Source organism: Sus scrofa, chromosome 1, assembly GCF_054392235.1.
Source record: "Sus scrofa isolate SSC_HxYL_T2T_F1_AM1 chromosome 1, Sscrofa_HxYL_maternal_Yorkshire_Landrace_v2.0, whole genome shotgun sequence".
Taxonomy (NCBI): Eukaryota; Metazoa; Chordata; class Mammalia; order Artiodactyla; family Suidae; genus Sus; species Sus scrofa.
Genome location: NC_139383.1, coordinates 145,602,554 through 145,624,426, shown reverse-complemented (window position 1 = coordinate 145,624,426; position 21,873 = coordinate 145,602,554). Strand labels below are relative to the sequence as shown.

The window sequence follows — 21,873 nt, the reverse complement described above, 5'->3', positions numbered from 1 at the left end:
CATTGCCATATTGAGCAGGAAACATAGTGGAAGTTTCCATCATTATACAAAGTTATATCGGACGGTGTTGGTTTAGAGGGTTCTGTTTGACTACTGGGTTAACATCACTTAAACATGAGGCCTTAAAGAGATGAAACAGAGCACAACATGCTGCCAAAAATGACAGCTGATAGAAGGAAAGTAAGGTGGAAAGGGAAAAAAAATAACTCCACTCTTGGAATAAACTATTATGTTACAGCATTGACATTTTATTGTAAGAAACATCCTTAGACAGGCAGAGAAATCTTGTGCTAAAATGAAAATGAGTTAGTAAATACTACTATTTGAATACCTCTTCACACTCTTCAAAACATTCACAAAATGTACCAGCCTCTTCTTATCTGCTGGTGGCTGGATTTTATCAGTCATCCCTCAAATAATATTCATCCATCCCTAACTTCCTGCCCCAAAGTTCTGGTTTTTTGAATATATAACAAAACATTTTAAACATATATTTAAATAAACAGAACCCCAATAAAAAATAGAAAATTGCAGACTCTCCCCATTAAAAAAAAGGCAAGAACTTTATTTTAAACAAATCTTTAGGTTTGTATTACACCATATCCATATCTAAACCAAAAAAAAAATCATAATGATGATGCAAAGGAAACAGAAAGCTTCATAAAAGCACATTATCCAAATACTACTCTTGGCCAATGCTTTAACTAAATACACAGTGGATATGAAAGGTACAGTATGGCACTTAAATAAATAAGAGCAAAGAGAAGGAAATATATTCACAGTCCAAAGCAATAGGTTTTTGAACCTTTGGTATATGTCTCAAATAAGCATCCGTAAACACATGTTAGCCAATAGTGTTTATTTTCAGATTTCTTAGCCGGTGATTATGTGTGTTTCAAAAATAACTGATAAAATAATAAATCAGGATTGACATGGGCTGATTAAGGTCTCTGGTGTGAGCACACAGGTAAATTCAAACCATGGCAAAATGAAGTGCAGCTGTGTTGTGCAACAAAACCATACAAGAAAACAAGTGAAATACACCAGTTAGAAATTCTGTGGCTCGGGTAGACACCCTTGATATTAACAACAACAAAAATATTTTTAATGCTGTCCAAAGTCCACAAGCTGCAAGGCAGAAATATCCCAAAGCTCATAACCACATGCCTAACAGTGCAACAACCAACCCACAGGAGTGTTGTAGTTGCATATTGCAATTCCCTCCCACCCACCCATCCCCTGCCCCTAATAAACAGCACCAGTGCAGTTTGAGTTAAAAAACTGGAAATATTGAGACATTCCGAAGGTTTTCATAATGAATAAGGGCCGGTCAGATGGGGCTATGATGCAAACTTCTGCCCTGGCCATTCTTCGAAAAGCACCCCATGGAACCCTCTTGCTTTCAGATAAACCATATTAGGTCTACCATAAGGCCAGATTGAGAAAAAAGCTGGCATGCTATCTTGGGTTGAGGGAGAGGGACATGCTGATGAGGGAGGTCCTTGAAGGATGCCTCAGGAATGTTTGTCCTGCAGCCCAGGATGATGGGATGTGTTGAGAAAGGTCGTAAATTTTGTACCAATGAAATATTTGACTCATGCCATTCACCAGAATACAGAGCTTAGCAGAGCTAAGTCTACTTGGTAGCTGTGCAAGTCCACTATGATCAGGATCAAACTGAACCACAAAAGAAAAGGTCCCAATGAAGTCCAATGCATCCATCACATCACTCTACCCAACTGTCTCTGGAACCAGCGACATGATGTGGTAATGGTTCTACTTTCTCTCCTCTCCCACTGATGCAAGATCTTCTCTTAACCAACCACACTCTACATCTCAGTGATGACTGTCACATAAATAAGAGCAGATAGAGACACTCCCAAGCAATCATCTGCCTTGGGGCTGCTTGTCATCCCCCAGGCCTTCCCTAAACTTGCCCCTTCACACATAGGCAGAGTCACTGGACTGAGTCCTGCCAAAATTGGGAACACTGACCCGGGGCAGGTCCTTATTGCGGATCTCATAGACTGACTTCCTCTTGGCCTGGGCCCCTCTCACGGCCAGCTTTATCTTGCGCCATCCCAGGTGGTTGAGTTCAGCCAGGTTGAGTACAACACAGATGCCGCTCACAGCAAACATAAACACTAGAAAGACAGTCTTCTCGGTAGGCCGGGACACATAACATTCCACCTCCTTGATGCAGGGGTAGCGGTCACACTCATACAACCCTGGAACACTGAAGCCATAGAGAAAGTATTGGCCCACCAGAAACCCAATCTCCAGGGCATTTCGGAATACCACTTGGATAATGTAGAAGCGGGAGATGCCTTCCTGCCTTCGGAGCTTGGATCGAGCTGCAGTGCGCAGCCCTGATGGGTGTGGGGTCAGCTCCTTAACCTCTAAACAATCTGGCTCCGTCTCCTTGCTGGTGTTCTCTGTGTTCTGCAGCACCCCATTGACAATAGCATTTTGCAACTTCTTATCTTCTCGTTTGCCACCACCACTGCCCCCACCCCCAGTTCCTCCAGGACCCCCCATGGATTCAGGGGGGTCTCTGTCCAGGGCCAGGAAGACAGTAGAGTAGCGGCGTTCTCGCTGCTTGGCAGACTGGTGCACAGAGTAAGTGATGAAGCAGAGACTGGGGGTACACACCATTATGATCTGGAAGACCCAGTAACGTATGTGGGAGATGGGAAAGGCGCGGTCATAGCAGGCCTGGTTACAGCCGGGCTGCAGGGTGTTGCACACAAACATGGTCTGCTCATCATCGTACACCGTCTCCCCCACAATGGCCACAATGAGGATCCGGAAGATCACCACCACAGTCAACAGGATCCTGAGCAGGGGAAAAGGGAGGAAGAGAGGTTCTCAGGGGCTGAGTCACTGACTTAAGAAACCCCGCTCCTCCCTTCCCAGCTCTGACATTGACTGGGGAGCTATCCATTCTAAGTGGTACTGAACTAGGAATCCAGCAAGCCTTTTTGACTCTTTCCTCTCTGCTGGTTGTTGGTAGACTGGGAACACTTCATTTTACATGGATCTCAAGTATGTGCAACTCCATACACTGGACATGGTGTATTTGCAACAGATCAATTTCATCTGTATATGGAATGTACAGAGGCACAAAACACACCTTCACTCTGGATATGGCAAATGCATCCAGAAGAGCTGAACACAGAGAGCACATGTTTCATAGTCTACACACATAATATGTATATAACTACTCCAAGTGTATATTTAGTTTCTCAATATGAAATTGAACTTAATGTTTTATATAGACAGATAGCTATGAATATATATACACATATATATGTGAATATATATGAAGACAGTTATCAGTTGCACGTGTGGGTTGCTAGCACAGTTTTAACAGGCAAATCAGTCTAGCTTAATAAATATTTGTTGGGAAAAGATACATCTGCTCCGAAGAGCAAATCCATCTCCCCATTTGTCCTTCTCTGTCCAAACACAACCCTGCCTTCTTTGTAGATTCTATTTAGGGAATCCGATGAAGATTGGCTCTGACTGCGGAGAGTGGGGGAACCACGACTGAGCCAGTAACTCTTTTGCTAATAGGAGAAGAGTGATTCCCCTGGTAATGTTTCATAGGGGAGGGATGGATAGCTGATGAGGAGCAGCTGGAGGAGGGGAACATCACTGGGCATTAGGCAATCCCTAAATGACAGGAACACAAGCGCGTGGACCAAGGATGACGGGAAGGAGGCAGAGGGTGGTCTGGGGGCTGCTGGGGCTCTGTCTGGACGTTAGAAAGGACTCCCGGGGACCGCCCGACGGGTCCCGCTGACAGCCGGCTCGGCGCCCTTACCTCCCGATCATAGTGGAGTGCTGCTGCACCGCGGCTTCCAGCAGCCTCTCCAAGATGGTCCATTCCCCCATCGCTGTGCATCCGGAGGCAGCAGACAAAGACTGGGCAGCGCAGGGCACGTTCCCGCTCCTGGCCCCTCCCCGGGCCGCACCACCCAAGTAGGAGCGAATTGCCTCCCAATGAAAGAATCAAACAAAAAATTTAAAAATTCCACTATTCCCCTCTCCCTTTTATCGTACTTAAAAGAGGGAGATGGTGAAGGAAACCCAAGCGCGCCCGACTGATGGGCAGCTGGCGCAGTCTGGATATCAGGCACGAACCTCTCGCGCCGTCCGGGGGTCAGGTCTGGAGCCCATGGATGCCCGGGCAAGGGACGGGGCGGAGCGGAACGGGGGTGGCCGCGTGCAGGTCCGCTAGCTCTCGCCCGCCCGGGGGAGGTCTTTGGGCTGCACTCACCCCCCGGGGGGTTGGGAGCCGAGGAAGGGTCCGGGCACAAGCCCCCGCGCCTAGCACTTCAGCAGGCACCGGGCGCTCCCGCGCTGCCGCCTGCGAAGCCGGGGCGGAGCGCGCGGAGCTGGCTGCAGGGCTCGGGAATCCTCGGCCGCCGCCTCTAATCCGGCCTTAAGTAGTCTCCGCCTGCGTCACGCCAGGTCGGCGGAGGGGAGACGAGCGCGGCGTGCGGCTGTCGCTGCGTGCCGGGGCCCGAGGGGCAGGGGACGCGCGCTGGGAGAGAGGGGGGCAAGAGTCCTGGGGCCCTGGCGGGGAGTGGGGCGACTTCGAGAGGATGGATCACAGCGCCCCTCGGGGCTTCTCCGGACGCGCAGGTAACCTCACCTGACCACTAGCCCCGGGCAGGAGAAGGGGCAGCCGGGAGCAGACGCGTGGGAGAGTGGGGAGGGGCGTGAGCAGGTAGTTTAGCGTCTGTCGCTGCATCCCTCACCTTTTCCTTTTTGTCTTTGGGGGTACTACTGAAAAGCCCTCTTTAAACGGAGATGCTGGTTGGGTGGGAGGAGAATGGGGGCAACTGTAAGACGCTTTTCCATATCCCTTGGAGAGGACTAAGAGTGAGTCTGCGGTCTTTGCCTCTATGGATCTGATGAAGAGGTGAGGAAAGATTGATGAGAGTCCATTTAGACTGAAACTTAAATGTAGGTATGAAGCTGCCTCTAAGGACTGGGGTCTGAGCACAAGACTGTACTAAAAAGGTGCCTAACGTGAGCGAGCGAGTGGCCATGGTTAAGATTCGCTTCCCCAGCGCAAACCAGACGATGTGCTGTTCTTAATGTCTATCGCGTATTTATTTATTTATTTAGGGGTATTTACTTCTCAAGTAAACCGTGATCTAATCTGAATTTAAGGAGGCCAATTACTCAACTAGCTAGAATTCACAATCTCACCCCACCTGGTTTTTTTGGCCTCAGAATTCTCCCCCCTCAACCAGCAGATTCTGCTTTCTGTTTTTAAATTTACATTTTGCTGTCAGTTCTATGGAGAGCAACTGCTTAACTGGTCGCTAGAAAATTGAAACAATCACACCAGGCTGCCGATTAGCTCAAGGGACAGATATTAGGAAACACAATAGTTGGGAGTGTATCATATATATGTACCCAAAGCACAATGGTTAAGGGGTTCCCACCCTTTAAAAAATACAACTATGAAAGAGTTGCTGACTTATTCTAGACAGGTAATGTAGCCTTAATTATCCACAGGGATCATAGCACATACACAAGCCATACCTTAATGGTCCTTCAGTTCTAGACCCAAGATGGGTGGGTAGCTGGTGACACGGGGACTGGGAAGAGGGTTACAGAGCAGAGGCTTGAGTCCACTCACCATGCACCTCTGCATAAAATACGTTTAAAGGCACAACTCAAGCTTCAATGAGAGTGAGAGAGAAGTGGGGTCAGTGAGATCCCTGACACCCTTACCCCAAGGAAGCAGTTTCTCCCTGCAAAGGAGCAAAAGAGTCCATTGAAAATAGAGAAAGATATAGGGTGTAAAGGGAACATTAGGGCTATGGCAGGTGCTCCATATTTCCTGCTGGGTAGAGAGGGGGTGCAAAAATGGGAATAGTTGGATATCCTGTGATCTAATCCACCTCCAGGAGTTCCTGTCGTGGCTCAGCAGAAACAAATCTGACTAGTATCCCTAAGGAAGCAGGTTCGATCCCTGGCCTTGCTCAGTGGTTAAGGATCTGGCATTGCTGTGAGCTATGGTGTAGGTCACAGACTCAGCTTGGATCTGGCATTGCTATAGCTGTGGTGTAGGCTGGTGGCTACAGCTCTGATTGGACCCCTAGCCTGGGAACCTCCATATGCCTCGGATGAGGCCCTTTTAAAAAAAAAAAAAAAAAAATCCACCTCCAGATGGTGATCCCCCAACTCAGACTTGGCATGTTTTCTCAAACTTGCTGCCTGCTCCCTTAGGCCCTGGCTCCCTATTTTCCCTCCTTCTCTGGTAGATTCTTTGAAGTGAAGGATTTCAGACAAGGAGTGAATGAAAGAGAAAGTCCCAAGAGAAATCTGTTTCACATATTTAAATATCCCAAAATAGACTGCACGATTCAAACTCATTATGTGGCTTTCCCAAACCCTTAAAGATGGTGGTCTTAAGGACACAGATTGCAGGAAAGTCATTTTGAATGTTCTCACAGCGCAATTTTGAGGCATTAGGCTATAACTAAATTATTGATCATTAGTTTACTATTTTATTTTATTTTATTGTCTTTTTGCCTTTTCTAGGGCCGCTCCCTCGGCATATGGGGGTTCCCAGGCTAGGGGTCTAATCAGAGCTGTAGCCGCCGGCCTACACCACAGCCATAGCAACGCTAGATCTGAGCTGGTCTGCAACCTACACCACAGCTCATGGCAACACCAGATCCTTAACCCACTGAGCAAGGCCAGGGACCGAACCCACAACCTCGTGGTTCCTAGTCAGATTCGTTAACCACTGCATCACAATGGGAACTCCTAGTTTACTATTTTAAAATATACATTAACATGACAAAAATTCAACATATGAACACCTGTGTATACAACACATGTGTAAACACACAAAATACCTATATAGAAATTATATTTTAAAACTCATTAGATTTGGTAGTCTGTTTTTATATTAAAAACTTTATTCTTACTACTACCCTTTGAAAACAATGAACTGTTTTTATTTTTATTTATTTATTTATTTTTGCCATTTCTTGGGCTGCTCCTGCGGCATATGGACGTTCCCAGGCTAGGGGTCTAATCCGAGCTGTAGCCAACCTACACCACAGCCACAGCAACGCAGGATCCGAGCCACATCTGCAACCTACACCACAGCTCACGGCAAGGCTGGATCTTTAACCCACTGAGCAAGGCCAGGGATCGAACCCGCAACCTCATGGTTCCTAGTCGGATTCGTTAACCACTGAACCACAACAGGAACTCCTGTTTTTATTTTTTTAATCATTCATAAGTTATTTTATTTCACTACATTGTTTCCTCTATCTTTTTAAACATTTTTCATTGAACTAGAGTTGATATACACTATTATATAAGTTATGGGTATACAATAAAATGATCTATAATTTTTAAAGGTTATACTCCACTTATAGTTATTATAAACTATTGACTATATTCCCTGTATTGTACAATATATCCTTGTAGCTTACCTACTAGCTTGTACCTCTTAATCCCCTGTCCCATGTTGCCCTCCAATTCCCTCTCCCTACTGGTAACCACCAGTTTCTTCTCTATGTGAGTCTGCTTCTTTCTTGTTATAGTCACTGGCTTGTCATATTTTTTAGATTCCAATATAAGTGATATCATACAGTATCTGTCTTTGTCTGACTTATTTCACTTAGCATAATGCTCTCCAAGTCCATCTATGTTGCTGCGAATGGCAACATTTCATTCTTTTTTATGTATTTCCTTTTCTTGAGGGCCAGTCACTTTCAATTAATTAATTGCCCCAACAGTGCTGTAACAATTTGAAAAGGTTCTGTGTAGAGCTGGGCATCTCTGAGTTTCCTCAGCACATTGTCTCAACCAGCTAGATTCTGACTCTCTCAATTGCCCTCTGATTAAAGATCCCCATTTTAGCCAAAAGGGAAATTCTTTAACTTTTATTTAAAACTCATTCTACTCTACTAAAGTAATAGTTTTGGATTAAAAAAAAATGGAAATCATAGAATAAACTTTGGTGTACATTAGCCCATCTGGGGATGCTCATTGCAAATACAGATGCCAGGTATGATACAGATGATACAGATCTAAATTAAAATCTGTAGAAGTGAGGTTTAAGTACCTGCATTTTTATTCAGTTCTCACCAGTGGATCTAATAAAATAAAAAAGTTGAAAACATTTACTTCTATGTGTATTAAGATTGGAAGTAATCCTGGAAATCAGGAAATCCTATCCCCTTGTTTCAGATGTTAAAATTGGCCCAAAGATTAAGTGCCTAAAGTCATGCAAGTAGCTAAGGAAAAAAAATCTATGAAGAAAATTCTATTAAGAGCCCTGGAGAAGAGGACCAAGTAATTTTAAAAGATGGAAAATGTGACCTTTAAGGAAGGAAGGAGGAATTAAGGTGATGTGGATGATAGAGAGAGAACTATCTGAAAGCATCTAAAGGAAAATAATACCTGGACTATTGACTTCATGAAGCCAGGTCTCACCACACAGGAATTTCCGTTGACAGATCAGGAAGATATTCTCCATGTCAAATGGAAAAAACTAAAAGCACATAGCAAAGGACATAGTTAAATATTCTAATACAGGGAAGGAATGGAGAATTACCAAGAATAATCCAATTTTCTACACAGCTACATCTGGGTTTGCTCTTATCCTTATGTGTGCTTAAAATTTGGTACTCTCTTTTTATTTCTGCTAGTTTTACTAAGATATAACTGACATACAGCACCATATAAGGTGTATAGCATAATGATTTGACTTACATACATCATGAAATAGTTATCACAATAAGTTTATGAACATCCATCGTCTCATATAGATACAAGATAAAGGAAATAGAAAAAAAATGTTTTCTGGTGATGAGGACTCTGTGGACATATTCTTTTTTTTTTTTTTTTTTGGTCTTTTTGCTATTTCTTTGGGCCGCTCCCGCGGCATATGGAGGTTCCCAGGCTAGGGGTCGAATCGGAGCTGTAGCCACCGGCCTACGCCAGAGCCACAGCAACGCGGGATCCGAGCCGCATCTGCAACCCACACCATAGCTCATGGCAACGCCGGATGGTTAACCCACTGAGCAAGGGCAGGGACCAAACCTGCAACCTCATGGTTCCTAGTCGGATTCATTAACCACTGTGCCACAACGGGAACTCTGAGGACATATTCTCTTAACTTGCATGTATAACATCTGGCAGTGTTAATTATATTTATCATGTTGTACATTACATCCCTAGTGCTTATTTATCTTCTAACTGGAGGTTTGTACCTTTTGATTCTCTTTTCAATCAGATTCCCAGGTGAACCTGTTAGCTTAGTAGCTTCAAATATTTGGTAAATGAACCCCTCTAAGAGTTTTGTTAAGGTGTAAAAATGAAACTGAATCCACTGACCTCTCTTCTATTGGACCATAAACTCTTGGGGAGCAGAAGGCATGCCTTATACACAGTGCTTTCCATACACACACTTAGTGTCTTTAGCATTGTGGAAGCTTTTAGTTTGTTGAAGGAGTGAGGTTTTTCCTCAACCTGGGAAAGCTGTGTGTTCTTTGAGTATAGGTGGGTCCTGGCTCCCCCACGACCATAAATTACATTTAGACCGAGAAAAGAAAAGGTTCCCTTTGCTAAGTGAAAGTCCCTATGCATTTGGGGCAGCTGGACCCCTCACTAGCTAGCCTTGTTGCTGACATCCAGCCCCCTGCTCTCACTTTGTGCTCCTCTCACTCACTGTGGTCTGAAGGCCTGCTGAGCTAACCTGGAGAATGCTGCTGAGCATGCAAAGTTTGGGCTGCAGCACCAGAGAGGCACCCTCGGAAAGCTGATCACAGCCCTGGATACACCGGCTCAAGGAAGCACCAGCATCTGTAGCCTCTGAGATTTGTGTGGCTTGAGGGGGACTGCATTTGGTTTGGGATTGGTCTCTGTGTTAAAGTCCTCCACATTTCATTCACAAGCAGCTAGGATTAACTAAGCTTTATCTCCCCCAGTGGCCTACATACATCTGTTTCCTAATGAAACCATCAAATTGTCCTTTGACAGGGCAAACCCAACCTGTCTTAAGAGACTTGAAAGAATGTAAGTGGCAGATGAAATTTACTCCTTTTTGCTGCAAACTGATTTTTCTTTTTCTGTGCATGTACATGTTTCCTTCCCTATGTTTAAGCCCCAGCTTAAATGTTTAGGGAAATACTTTTTGTTTGCATTGTCCAGACAGAATTTAGAGAGTGATATTCCAGTATTCCATACAGGAGCAGAGCTGTCCAACTCGCCAGTTATGAGTAGCCCTAAATATGGTGGTTTGCTGTGTGGCCTAGGACTCTCCTGAGCCTGTTACCTCCAAAACTAGTCTGAAAAAAACAGACCAATGAAACAAACCCTGTTCTGCAGTGTCATGGACACAAATGCCAAGTTATGTTTTGGCCTCAAGAGACTATATATCCAAATAGCAGGGAAATCTACATCTGCCTTCCAATTTTTTGAATAAAAGGGTATGTATCCCTTTAAAAAAAAAAATCACATACACAAATTCCCCATTCCCCACCTTGTACATAGAGAATATATGTGTGTGTAGTAATATCTCAGGGATTAACATAATATGACATTGTGGCCAGAGCAGATGTGTGAAATCACAGCAAATAAATTAACACTCATTAAGAATCAAATCAGCCCTGCTGACACATAATCTTTCATGTTTATGTCAAGTTGTGATTCCCATTCACATCAGGAGCTTCCCAGGGGGGCTCATTAAACATGCAGAAAGAGATTTAAGTCAACACTATTCAGAGTTACCCAGCTCCAGTGCAGGGAGAACCTGCCTGAGGTCTGGGCACCCTCCTCTTCACACTCTCATTGTCACCGTCCAGCCAGAGTCCCAGCCAGAGTCCCAGCCAGGCGGGATATAACTGGGCTTCCTGCTGTGTCTATTTCCAATCTGCATAAAAGAGCTGAAATTGCAGGGGAAATGCACATGGGTAGGACCTGCCCTTGACAGAACTGCTAGCTGGGAGAATATGTTAGTTCCCATATGCACCCTTCCTGTACTTTTCCTACATCAGAGTGTGCTGCTAAAAGTTGAATCCATCCTGTTGTTTCATATCTACAGCCAAGATAACATTCGTCCCCAGAGGAACCTCCTTTGAGATCTGGAGCTGATTTTCAAGGCTCTTCCTTGCTCTCATAATCATACAGGGATGTTTTGGTTGTCTAGTATCTTGACCTCTTGAAATTTAGCCAGTTCCTGTTTTTTATCAGGACTATCAAATCAGGCATTGTTAACCCAAAATCTTCTGTGATTTTCCAGTTCTTGTCCATCTACCTGCCTTCTGATCTCTCTTGGACACCAACATCCAAATCTGGTCCAGAGAGCCTCCTATTTCTGGAACTGGAAAGGGGCCACCCCTCACTTGTCACTCACCATGTGTACAGCTCCCTGGGTACAGTATTTTGACAGTCAGATGAGGGTTTGGTTCTGGTTCACAATCTTCTTGGACTTTCAGGACCCTATCCAATTTTTTTTTTTTCGGTTTTTAGGGCTGCACCTGCTGCATATGGAGGTTCCCAGGCTAGGGGTCTAATCGGAGCTGTAGCTGCTGACCTGTGCCACAGCCACAGCAACACAGGATCCGAGCCGTGTCTGCCACCGACACCACAGCTCATGGCAATGCTGGATCCTTAACCCACTGAACAAGGCCAGGGATCGAACCTGGGTCCTCAGGGATGTTAGTCAGATTCATAATCCTCTGAGCCAAGACAGGAACTCCAAACCAATATTTTTCATTCTGATATAAACTCATCCTTTCACCTTGACTACAGACTGCCTTTGGTCACATCTCCCACCCCTGGAACTCACCTTGAATCTACATCCTGTTGACCTCTGGCCCTCCCATCATTGGGCTTCACCCACTCACCACCCCTCAATCCACCACCATAAAGGAAGTAATCCGATAAACAGGCACACCAGGGTGTTAATAACTGATAACCACTTAATGTATTATCCTTCTCAGAGGAATTATCCTCATTTAAGTTGCAAAGCCTTCATTCAAAGAAATGAATTTTTCTAGGTAGTTTTGCAAACACGACACAGGAGAGAAGAGCTATTGGAGGGCAAGGAGCCCTCCAAAATCACACCACACACGCTTCTATGTGCTTCTTTTATTGATCTATAAAGTGGGCCTACTTGTAGAAATCCAGGAGTTGCACTAATGCAGTGGTTCTTAAATTTTACTGCACTTTAGAATCACCTGAGGGATTTTGAAAAATCCCTATGCCTATGCTATAACCCAGACCAATTAAACCAGCATTTCTGGAGATGAGCCCCATGTATTGGTATTTAAAACAAAACAAAACTCTCCAAGTGATTTCAATATGCAGTCACATTTGAGCACAAGTGCAGTTATACTCCCTATCAGCTACTTAGACACAACAGCCCCGTAGAACTCCAGTCAAATAGGCTTTCTCCTTGTGCTGGGAATGGTGCTTCTGGACACAAAGCCAGAATTTCATTCTGAAAATGTGTTCCTGTGGTTCTGTAAGTACTTAATCCATACAGGCTAAGTAGTTAGTTGCTAAACTGCAAACACCCATCTCATTTCATCTCAGTCCACTCCTGGCCATCTGGTCCTCTGTATTCCCATTACAGGGCCATGTGTGTATTAATGAAATGATTGCATCTGATTACATCTTTTATTCAGAGCACAAGAACAGTCTGTGTATTTTTTCCAGCATCACCATTTCTGATATGATGTCAATAATTAAGTCATTCTTTCTATTTCCTACAGAGCTGGGATGGTCTTCCATGAAGGTGAGAGTATAAATCAAATATGCTGTTGCTTTCAATAAACTTCAATTATGCTGTTTGTTTCATATAATACAGATGTTTCAGTGACGAGCATAAGGCATTTGTTACTGGTCTCCATTTTTATTTTTTCAAATTAAAATATAGCCGATTACAATGTTGTGCCAATTTCTGCTGTACAGCAAAGTGAGCCAGGCATACATATATGTACATTCCTTTTCTCATATTCTTTTCCATCATGGTCTATCCCAGACCAGATATAGTTACCTGTGCCACACAGTAGGACCTCATTGCTTATCCATTCTAAATGGAATAGTTTGCATCTACTAACCCCAAACTTCCTGTTCATCTCCCTTCCTTCCTGCTCCCCCTTGGCAATCACAAGTCACTATATTTTGTATTCTCCATGTCTGAGTCTGTTTCTATTTTGTAGATAGGTTCATTTATGCCATATTTTAGATTCCACATATAAGTAATATCATATGGTATTTGTCCTTCTCTTTCTTACTTCATTTACTATGATAATCTATAGTTACATGCATGGTTTCCATTTTTAAATGTTCATCACATAGTTCACATTAATAACCAATTGGTATACAGGAAGGATTACCTAAGAGCACTTAAGAGCTAAGTTAATCACTTTTTTCTTAATTTCACTAGGCTTTATCTCTGCAATAGGTCAGATGGTCAGAAAGCTACCTGCCTATTCTATACTTTTCTGCCCTTTCTTGGTGGAGTAGAGAAGCAGAGGAGGGAAGGGGACCCATTTCTTAACTTGAATACTTACCATAGTCTTCTGTGTTGTTGCAGTCAAGACTGTTCTTCCAAGGGAAATTATAGTGCCCACGGTTCAAATAAAAATAGAGTTTTTCTGTCTTGTGACATCTGAAAGAACAAAAAATGAAAGAAGGATGGATAAATAACATGCTACTCATGCTTTATTATTAACTAGTCATGTCCTCTCCTACCCCTTTACTTTCCCAGAACATACATTTTTATCTTTGTTTTTATTTTTTTCTTTTTATGGCAGCACCTGCAGCATATGGAAGTTCCCAGGCCAGGGGTTGAATTGGAACTGCAGTTGCTAGCCTATACCACAGCCACAGCAACATCAGATCCAAGTTGCATCTGCACCCTATGCCACAGCTTGCCACAATCTGAATCCTTAACCCACTGAGCAAGGCCAGGGATCAAACCTGCATCCTCAGAGAGTAAGTTTCGGGTTCTTAACTTGCTGAGCCACAGCAGCAACTCCTATAACATACATTTTTAAAAATCAACAGAGATGCCCATCTATCTACCATGTGTATATATATGCATTTCTACAACCACATTCCACCAACCCATTAGATTTCATCTTTGTACATATGAGTTCTTGGCCCTCTCATTTATTTGTTTGTTCAGTGAAGATTTATTCATTTCCTGCTCTGGGCCAGGGTGATACAAGTGTGAGAAAAACAATATGGTCCTTGACCTCATGGAATTTAAAGTGGGAGAGACATACTAATTAATCAAATCTCAAGGACTAATATTTAACCTTAAAACCAGGCTAAGTGCAATCAGTAGACATGGCTAGAGATCTCTCTCAGAGCTGCGTATAGAATGCGGCAGGAAGGGGCTGGACTACTTGGTGGGGAAGGGCTGGGGGTAAAAGACATTCTTTAGCAGAGATCCAAAAGAAGAATAGTAGTAAACCAGGGAAAGGGGGGAAAGAAGAACTTCTGAGCTGGGGGAACAGGAGTAAGCAGACCCTGAGACTGGAGAAATTAGCACAGAGAACTGCAAGGTCTCCACAGGTGGTTCACTGAGCAAGGAGGGGATGCTGGGGTCTGTTTAAGCATCCCCTGAAACTAATGTGTAGCTTTTGAAGCCTTACAGACCAAAGGTGGTGGCTTTTCCCCTGAAACTAATGTGTAGCTTTTGAAGGCTTCTAAAATACATTAGGGCCGCACCCATGGCATATGGAGGTTCCCAGGCTAGGGGTCGAATTGGAGATGTAGCCACTGGCCTACACCACAGCCACAGCAATGTCAGATCCAAACTGCCTCTGTGACCTACACCACAGCTCACAGCAACACTGGATCCTTAACCCACTGAGCAAGGCAAGGGATCAAACAGGGATAGAAACTGCATCCTCATGGATATTAGGGTTCATTTCTGCTGAGCCACCATGGGAACTCCTGGGCTTTTTTGAAGCTCAATTTCTTTGCATGATGAAGAGAATCATTTGAAGGGGCTGGACAAGAGTGGTTGGAGGGAAACTAGAAACAACACTGCCACTGCTAACGGGTTCCACTCAGTAATAACTTCCTTCCCTTGGGGACTGTGTGGCCCCACCAACGAACCATCTCTAGTGTTCCACCCTGTCTGCTCTCAGGGAAATGAACTAGAGACCTCCTCAGGAACCATACCAAACTCGTAATCTTTAGTTAGGAAATAAATGGGCCCTGGTCAACATAATACCTCCATGATTAGTTGAATTACAAATTTTGATGTCCATTTCAAAATGCCCATCTTTAGGCATGGTAAACAAATTGTAGTGGACAGCCCCTTGGAACATAGCAACTTTATTATTTTTGGCCATGCCCATAGCATGTGAAAGTTCCCAGGCCAGGGATCGAACCTGTGCCACAGCAGTAACAATGCTGGATACTTAACCCACTAGGCCACCAGGGAACTCCAGGAAACTAGCAACGTTAAAGAAATGGCAAGAGTGGGTCCTCTAATCAGGGAGGCCAGGGCTCTCTTTTTTTGCCTTTGAAATCCACATTTTGGAGTTCCCACTGTGGCAAAGTAGGTTAAGAACCTGGTATTGCCACTGCAGTGGCTCAGATCACTGCTCGTTTTCGCTCTCTGGCCCAGTCAGTGGGTTAAGGATCTGGTGTCACCGCAGCTGTGGCCCAGATTCGGCCCCTGGCCCAGGAATTTCCATATGCCACCACCGCAGCCAAACAAAAAAAAAAAAAAAAAAAAAAGAAAGAAATCCAGGTTTTGCCTGAGTTCTACAGTTCACCAGGAGCTACAGCAAAGTCCAGGTAGAGGGTGGGGTTCTTTGCAGGAAGAAGAACATGTTGAGACATTAATATTTAAGCATTTCCAAAGATATTTGCCCATTCATTTTTTTTTCCATTCATTTTAAATAGCAGTGTTTAAAGACAGTAAAACTATCAAATAGGACAAGGGAGATCAAAACTGCTGTTGATAATTGAACCCTGGAAAGAGGACATAAATGAAAATTCTCTCCCTAGAATATTAATTTACTCCAAATTTAGTGCCCTAACTCAAGTTCCAAGGCTCTTCAGAGCCCCTTGTTAACAGGTAAGAAAACCCTCATTGCTTGAAAACTTGCACCTTGCTTTTTACTTTGAGTTGCATGAGCCACCTTGATTACCCAATTTATTTTCATTGGTGGCTTCTGGTAATACATACTTTCATGAGTCTGAATTTAAAAGAGGGAGACAAAATGATGTTCACCTGCATCACATTCTTTCATGGCAATTTTGAGCTGGGATCCGAGTTCCTCTTGCTTCTCCAGCATTCAAGTAGGAAGGTTTCCATGTGTTGTCCATTAATATGCAAAGGCTTCTGGAGTTCTCACTGTGGCGCAATGGGTTAAGAATCCCACTGCAGGAGTTCCCGTCGTGGCACAGTTGTTAACGAATCCGACTAGGAACCATGAGGTTGCGGGTTTGACCCCTGCGCTTGCTCAGTGGGTTAAGGATCCGGCATTGCCGTGAGCTGTGGTGTAGGTTGCAGACGCGGCTCGGATCCCGCATGCTGTGGCTCTGGCGTAGGCTGGCAGCTACAGCTCCAATTGGACCCCTAGCCTGGGAACCTCCATATGCCGTGGGAGTGGCCCAAGAAATGGCAAAAAGACAAAAAAAAAAAAAAAAAAAAAAAAAAAAAAAAAATCATCCCACTGCAGCAGCTTGAGTCACTGTAGAGGCTCAGGTTTGATCCCAAACCTGGTGCAGTGGGTTAGAGGATCCAGCATAAGCTCTGGCTCTGGTCCTTCCATATACCACATGCAGCCATTAAAAAAAAAAAAAAAAAAAAATCCAATGACTTCTGACTATTTACAAAACAAACTCCCCTTCGAAGAGTGGGTTTGCCATCACTGAATATATTCGCATGCATATTTGCCAGCCCCAGGACACAAGTGAGTTCCTAAAATGTCCTATGCACTGGCGGTAGGCTGTAATGCACACATGGAACCTTCCAGGTGGTACACAGGAGGAGCTACTTTGAAATACACAGTGTGGTCAGTACTGAGTGTGTGTGTTGATAGGATGGGGGTGAGAGTCCAACATAGTATTTTGGATAAATGCATAGGTCACACAGGATAGCTTCATCTTTTACTCAAAGTGCATTTCCCCGGAATATGATTACAATAATAACCCAACCTACTGACAGTTTTTCAGTGGTTTCTATGGCCTTCTGGTCAGGCCAGACATTAGCAAGCTATTGGGCTGCACTCAGCAGGCCTGCGAGCCCAGAAATTGCCCAGCCTGGAGTCCAAAGAGAGGCCCCAGAAACAGCGACAGAGATATCAATGGTGAATCAGAAAAGGTATCTTACAAGTCTAAAACAGAGTCCTGGAGCAACTCTCCATCGTACGTGGCAACTGGCAGTGGCGAGCAGGACCGCAGGACGTGGCAACAACCTTCACTGCTACTGGAGGAGGCTACCATCTATAGGAGAGCTGACGCTGATGTCAGGTGGGATCATCAGTTACCAGGGAAACCAGCAGCTGGGACATATCCCCGCACAGCCCCTCAGGTTAACCACCTTCTCGAGGGCAGATTTTTCCCTTCAATGATCCAGCAGAGGGAGCTTGTTCTGGCCTCAGGACTAATGATCATTAGCTGGGGCTGGGGGCAAACTTGGTCAGCTGAGTAGGGTGCAGGCGAAGGAGCCAGAGAACAGTCATCATGAGTGGCCTGAGCAGACCCAGGCCCCTAAGGAGAGCTCCTTAGATCTGGCCTGTACCTACCTCTCTAGTTTAATGGCCTGTCCTCTTCCCACACACTGCCTACCCTCCAGTCACCCAGATCCCCATGCAGTTCCCCATTGCACCATCCCCTCCCACATATCCTTGCTTTTACAGGTGCTAGTCTCTGCTGAGAAGGCCTCCCCTTGCCCACTGGTTGGCTCTAACTCCTTGGCCCCAGACCTCCCTCCCAGCTGTAACCTCAGAGGGGTGCTCTGGCAGGAATCAGAGCTCATAATGGACAAAACGGTGCTGCAGATAGGTCTTCCCTGCTCTCACAGGTTCCAGACCAGCTCCTGTGAGGGGGATTTGGGCAGAAATGTTATGCAGCCCTCGGATGAGCATCCTTGGCAGCTAAATGCCTCTCTATGCTCTCAGATGCATCTGCCTTTCTCATCTCTTTGTCACTCCCCTAGTGCAGGCCTCTAACCCATTCTTCCCTGAATCATTCACTAGTCCTCACTGTACTACCTGCCCTCAGTCTTACTCCTCTCTAATTCACCCTTTATTCTGCCTCCAGAGGGATCTTCCTACTTTGCAGTCTGATTCTTGCTCTCCTATCTAATGTTCAATATTAATATAAAGTTTTTTATTATAGTTGAATTACAGTGTGGTGTCAATTTCTCCAGTATAGCAGAGTAACCCAGTCATACATATACATATATTATTTTTCTCATATTATCTTCTATCATGTTCTATCACAAGAGATTGGATAGAGTTCCCATTGCTACATAGTCATATAAAGTTTTTTAAATGTCCAGAGTCTTCAGCATGGTACATGAGGCCATCAGTGAACTAGCTTTGGTTTATCTCTTTAACTTCATCTTTTACAACTCCTCCTTAAATCCTCAGCTCCAGCCAGACTAAACTAGTTGCACTTTCGCCAGTTGTTTGTTTGTTTGTTTGTTTCTTTGTTTTTGGCCACATCTGTGACATAAAGTTCCCAGGGCAGGGGTCAAACCCAAGCCACAGCAGTGACACAGCCAGATCCTTTAACCACCAAGCCACAAGGGAACTCCTTTTATTTAAAAAAAAAAAAAAGTTTTTTCTTCTTTTTGAGTTCCTGCTATGGCACAACATGATCATTGGCATCTCTAGAGCTCTGGGAGACAGGTTCAATCCCTAGCCCAGCACTGTGGGTTAAGGATCTGGTGTTGCCACAGCTAAGGTCACAACTGCAGCTTGGATCTGATCTTGGGCCCAGGAACTCCATATGCCATAACGTGGCCAAAAAAGAAAAAAAAATTTTTTTTGTCATGTTATATTCTAATTATCCTCGTAAACAGACAGCAAGCTTATCCAGAACAGGAACTGTGTTTGTTTGCTTTGCTTTGACCTTTAAATCCGTGTACCTAGCACAGTCCATGAAAAATAATAGGCACTCAAATATATGCTAAGTGAAGCTTCATAAATAGAATTACCCATAGGATACTGGTCCAGGAGTGAAAGATTTAGCATCCAGGTTTTCCCATGGCCAGCAGAATCCATTCATCCACCCTCCCTTCTGCAACCACCCTCTCCAGGAAGCCTTTCTGACTTTAACCTTTTCCTTGTCTAAGCTCAGTGCTCTTAAGCAGCACAGGTTTTTGAAGAGAGAATGACATGGGAGGATGAAAGATTTGGGCCTAACTCTTGCTCTGCAGCTAGTTTCTAGCTGTAATACTCAGGTGCAGTTAACCTTGAGCACTGATTTCCTCCACTGCCAACTGTCTGTAGTATCACTGGGTTGCTGGGAACATTACATGATGCATTACCTGGCACATAGGAAGTGTTCAGTAAATGTTAGAATGGATTCCCCCTTTGTGCTCTCTCAGTCACACACTCCATCAGCTTCCTTGTGTGCCTCTCTTCTTGGATTTGAAATCAAGGATTGTATCTTTCATCTCTGTACCCACAAGACAGAGCCTTCTGATTTTTGGCTGACAGTTCACCTTTGAGAGTGAATGATTGGAAACTCCAAGTGCATGAGTGGGGCCTGCTGACTGTGTGCTTCAGTGTAGAGCAGTGCCCCTGGCATCTGGTGGGTAGAGGCCAGGGATGCTGCTGAATATCCTGCAATGCACAGCACAGCCCCATGACAAGTCATCCTGCCCAAAAGGTTTGTAGTTTTGGTTGAGAAATCCTGGTATAGACTATCTCATTGGGCTGTATAGTTAGGAAATTTCTGATTTTTAAAAAAAATCTCTTGGGCTAGTCAGATTCTGCAGACAGGTTTGTACCAGGCTCCTGCCTCGTGGGTACAGCTCTGTCTTCCAATAATCTGAAAGCCAGGAGTAGGGTTAGGGTTAGGAGTTAGGGTTAGGGTGGGGCCTAACCCAGTGGGCTGGTGGTTTTAACAGTCAATGGGCAAATGTCACTTAACCATTCTGTTGAATAGTAGTACTGCCTCCCCACCATCAACTGTAGCTACGTTCCTCTAACCCTGAGACCCCCTCCAGTGGCTAAACATGCAGTTTTCTGCCAGGGTGAAGAAAAGGCAGTGATTTGACTGGATGGAATGGGAACAGAAATAGAGCATTTTTATTTCTTCTTAAATAGATTTCTGAACAATCACCCTGATTTTAGCTACATTCTTACCTTCTCTTCATTCCCATCAGGTGAGTTTCAGCAGAATAAAATAGTTACTGCTCAGCTTTTTCTACAGCAGACCTTGATTATATCAGTCATCTATCAGCTTTCCACTTTTCTATTCTCTTTGCCTTTATAGATTATGTCTTAAAAATCCTTTTAATGGAGTTCCCGTTGTGGCGCAGTTGTTAACAAATCTGACTGGGAACCATGAGGTTGCGGTTTCGATCCCTGGCCTTGTTCAGTGGGTTAAGGATCCAGCGTTGCCTTGAGCTGTGGTGTAGGTTGCAGACGCAGCTCGGATCTTGCGTTGCTGTGGCTCTGGCGTAGGCCGGCGGCTACAGCTGTGATTTGATCCCTAGCCTGGGAACCTCTATACGCTGCAGGAGCAGCCCAAGAAATGGCAAAAAGACAAAAAAAAAAAAAAAAAAAAAAAAATCCTTTTACTGTCTTATTAGTGAGGGAATGAAAATGAGTGTAAATGCATGTAAGCCTACGTCTGTTATGTGCAGGTCCCACAATTTTATTTTTTGTGCTGACTCATTCATTGGTATTCTCCATTAAGGGAATCCTGGAAACAATGTATCTGTACTGAATACCAGGTAAATGTTGAATCTCTCATGGACAGTTTGGAGGTGCATATTACTAAATGGATTTTGATTTTGATTTTCTTTTTTGGTATCACACATGGCATATGGAAGTTCCTGGGCCAGGGATCAAATCTGAGCCACAGCTGCAACCTATGTCACAGCTACGCCAGTGCTGGATCCATAACCCACTGCACAGGGCCAGGAATCAAATCCAGGGAGCATCCGAGACAATGCCAGATCCTTAACCTGCTATGCCACAGTGGGAACTCCATTAAATGTATTTTGATGTCAAGTGTTTTTCTTAAATAAATCCACTGGCTACAAATATGAAGAGAAGCTAATTTAGAGCCCATTTAATCTGCAGGATGCAGTATGATGGGAGCCAGGAAAAAACATTTTTTTTCAAGAAAAATCTAAACCCACGAGAAAACAAGAATCCAAACATAATCTGCTAAAAATAAAATAGCAGTGTGGACTAAGTGACTAACTGAAGTTCTGTGTGAAAAAAATTCAGATTTCTCCGGCTGACCAACTTCACAAGCAGCTGGGAAAAATGATGTTAGCTCATTGTCACTGTCTGTGATCTCTCTCTCTCTCTAGAAATCTAATTTTTACTGTTGTCCTTTGAAATTTGGTGACTTTGGAGGGGACCTGGATGGTGCTCTGGATTTCCATCTCAAGCACAGATACTGCTCTTGAGGCCAACTGGAACATTATTTGCATTTAAAAAAAACAAGCTGCTTTGAAAGCAGGGAGGGGATATAGCAACACTTCCCAGGTACCGCGATTCTTTCATACTCCAGCTTCAAGTCTTTCATGAAAACAGAACTTCCATCCCCTCACTGAAGAATTTCTAATGTCAAGTAGAAAGCAGGATTAAAGGCACATTTGCATTGAAGTTGTGCAAATGAAAGCAGCCCAGAGCAGCTGAAACCTGAGCC

The 21,873-nt window shown here is 44.3% G+C and overlaps 1 protein-coding gene across 5 annotated transcripts in view; it reads right to left on the bottom strand.

The window, feature by feature from the left end:
- Positions 1-227: 227 nt before the first annotated feature.
- The window catches only part of GJD2 (gap junction protein delta 2), a 37,596-nt gene continuing 15,950 nt past the window's right edge, over positions 228-21,873 (bottom strand). Inside the window, exons 1-7 of one of the 5 annotated variants that reach the window (XM_084975120.1) lie at positions 17,363-17,454; positions 13,572-13,669; positions 8,449-8,539; positions 5,563-5,774; positions 4,767-4,919; positions 3,827-3,999; positions 228-2,836 (exon numbers count right to left, since the gene is read on the bottom strand). In XM_084975120.1, coding sequence (XP_084831246.1) covers positions 1,942-2,836; positions 3,827-3,897 — 966 coding nt within the window. In that variant the 5' untranslated portion in view covers positions 3,898-3,999; positions 4,767-4,919; positions 5,563-5,774; ... (1 more) ...; positions 13,572-13,669; positions 17,363-17,454 and the 3' untranslated portion in view covers positions 228-1,941. Of the gene's footprint in view, positions 2,837-3,826; positions 4,000-4,766; positions 4,920-5,562; positions 5,775-8,448; positions 8,540-13,571; positions 13,670-17,362; positions 17,455-21,873 lie in introns of those variants that run through there. The other 4 variants (XM_084975126.1, XM_084975115.1, XM_021098274.2 and 1 more) reach the window with 4 other exon arrangements.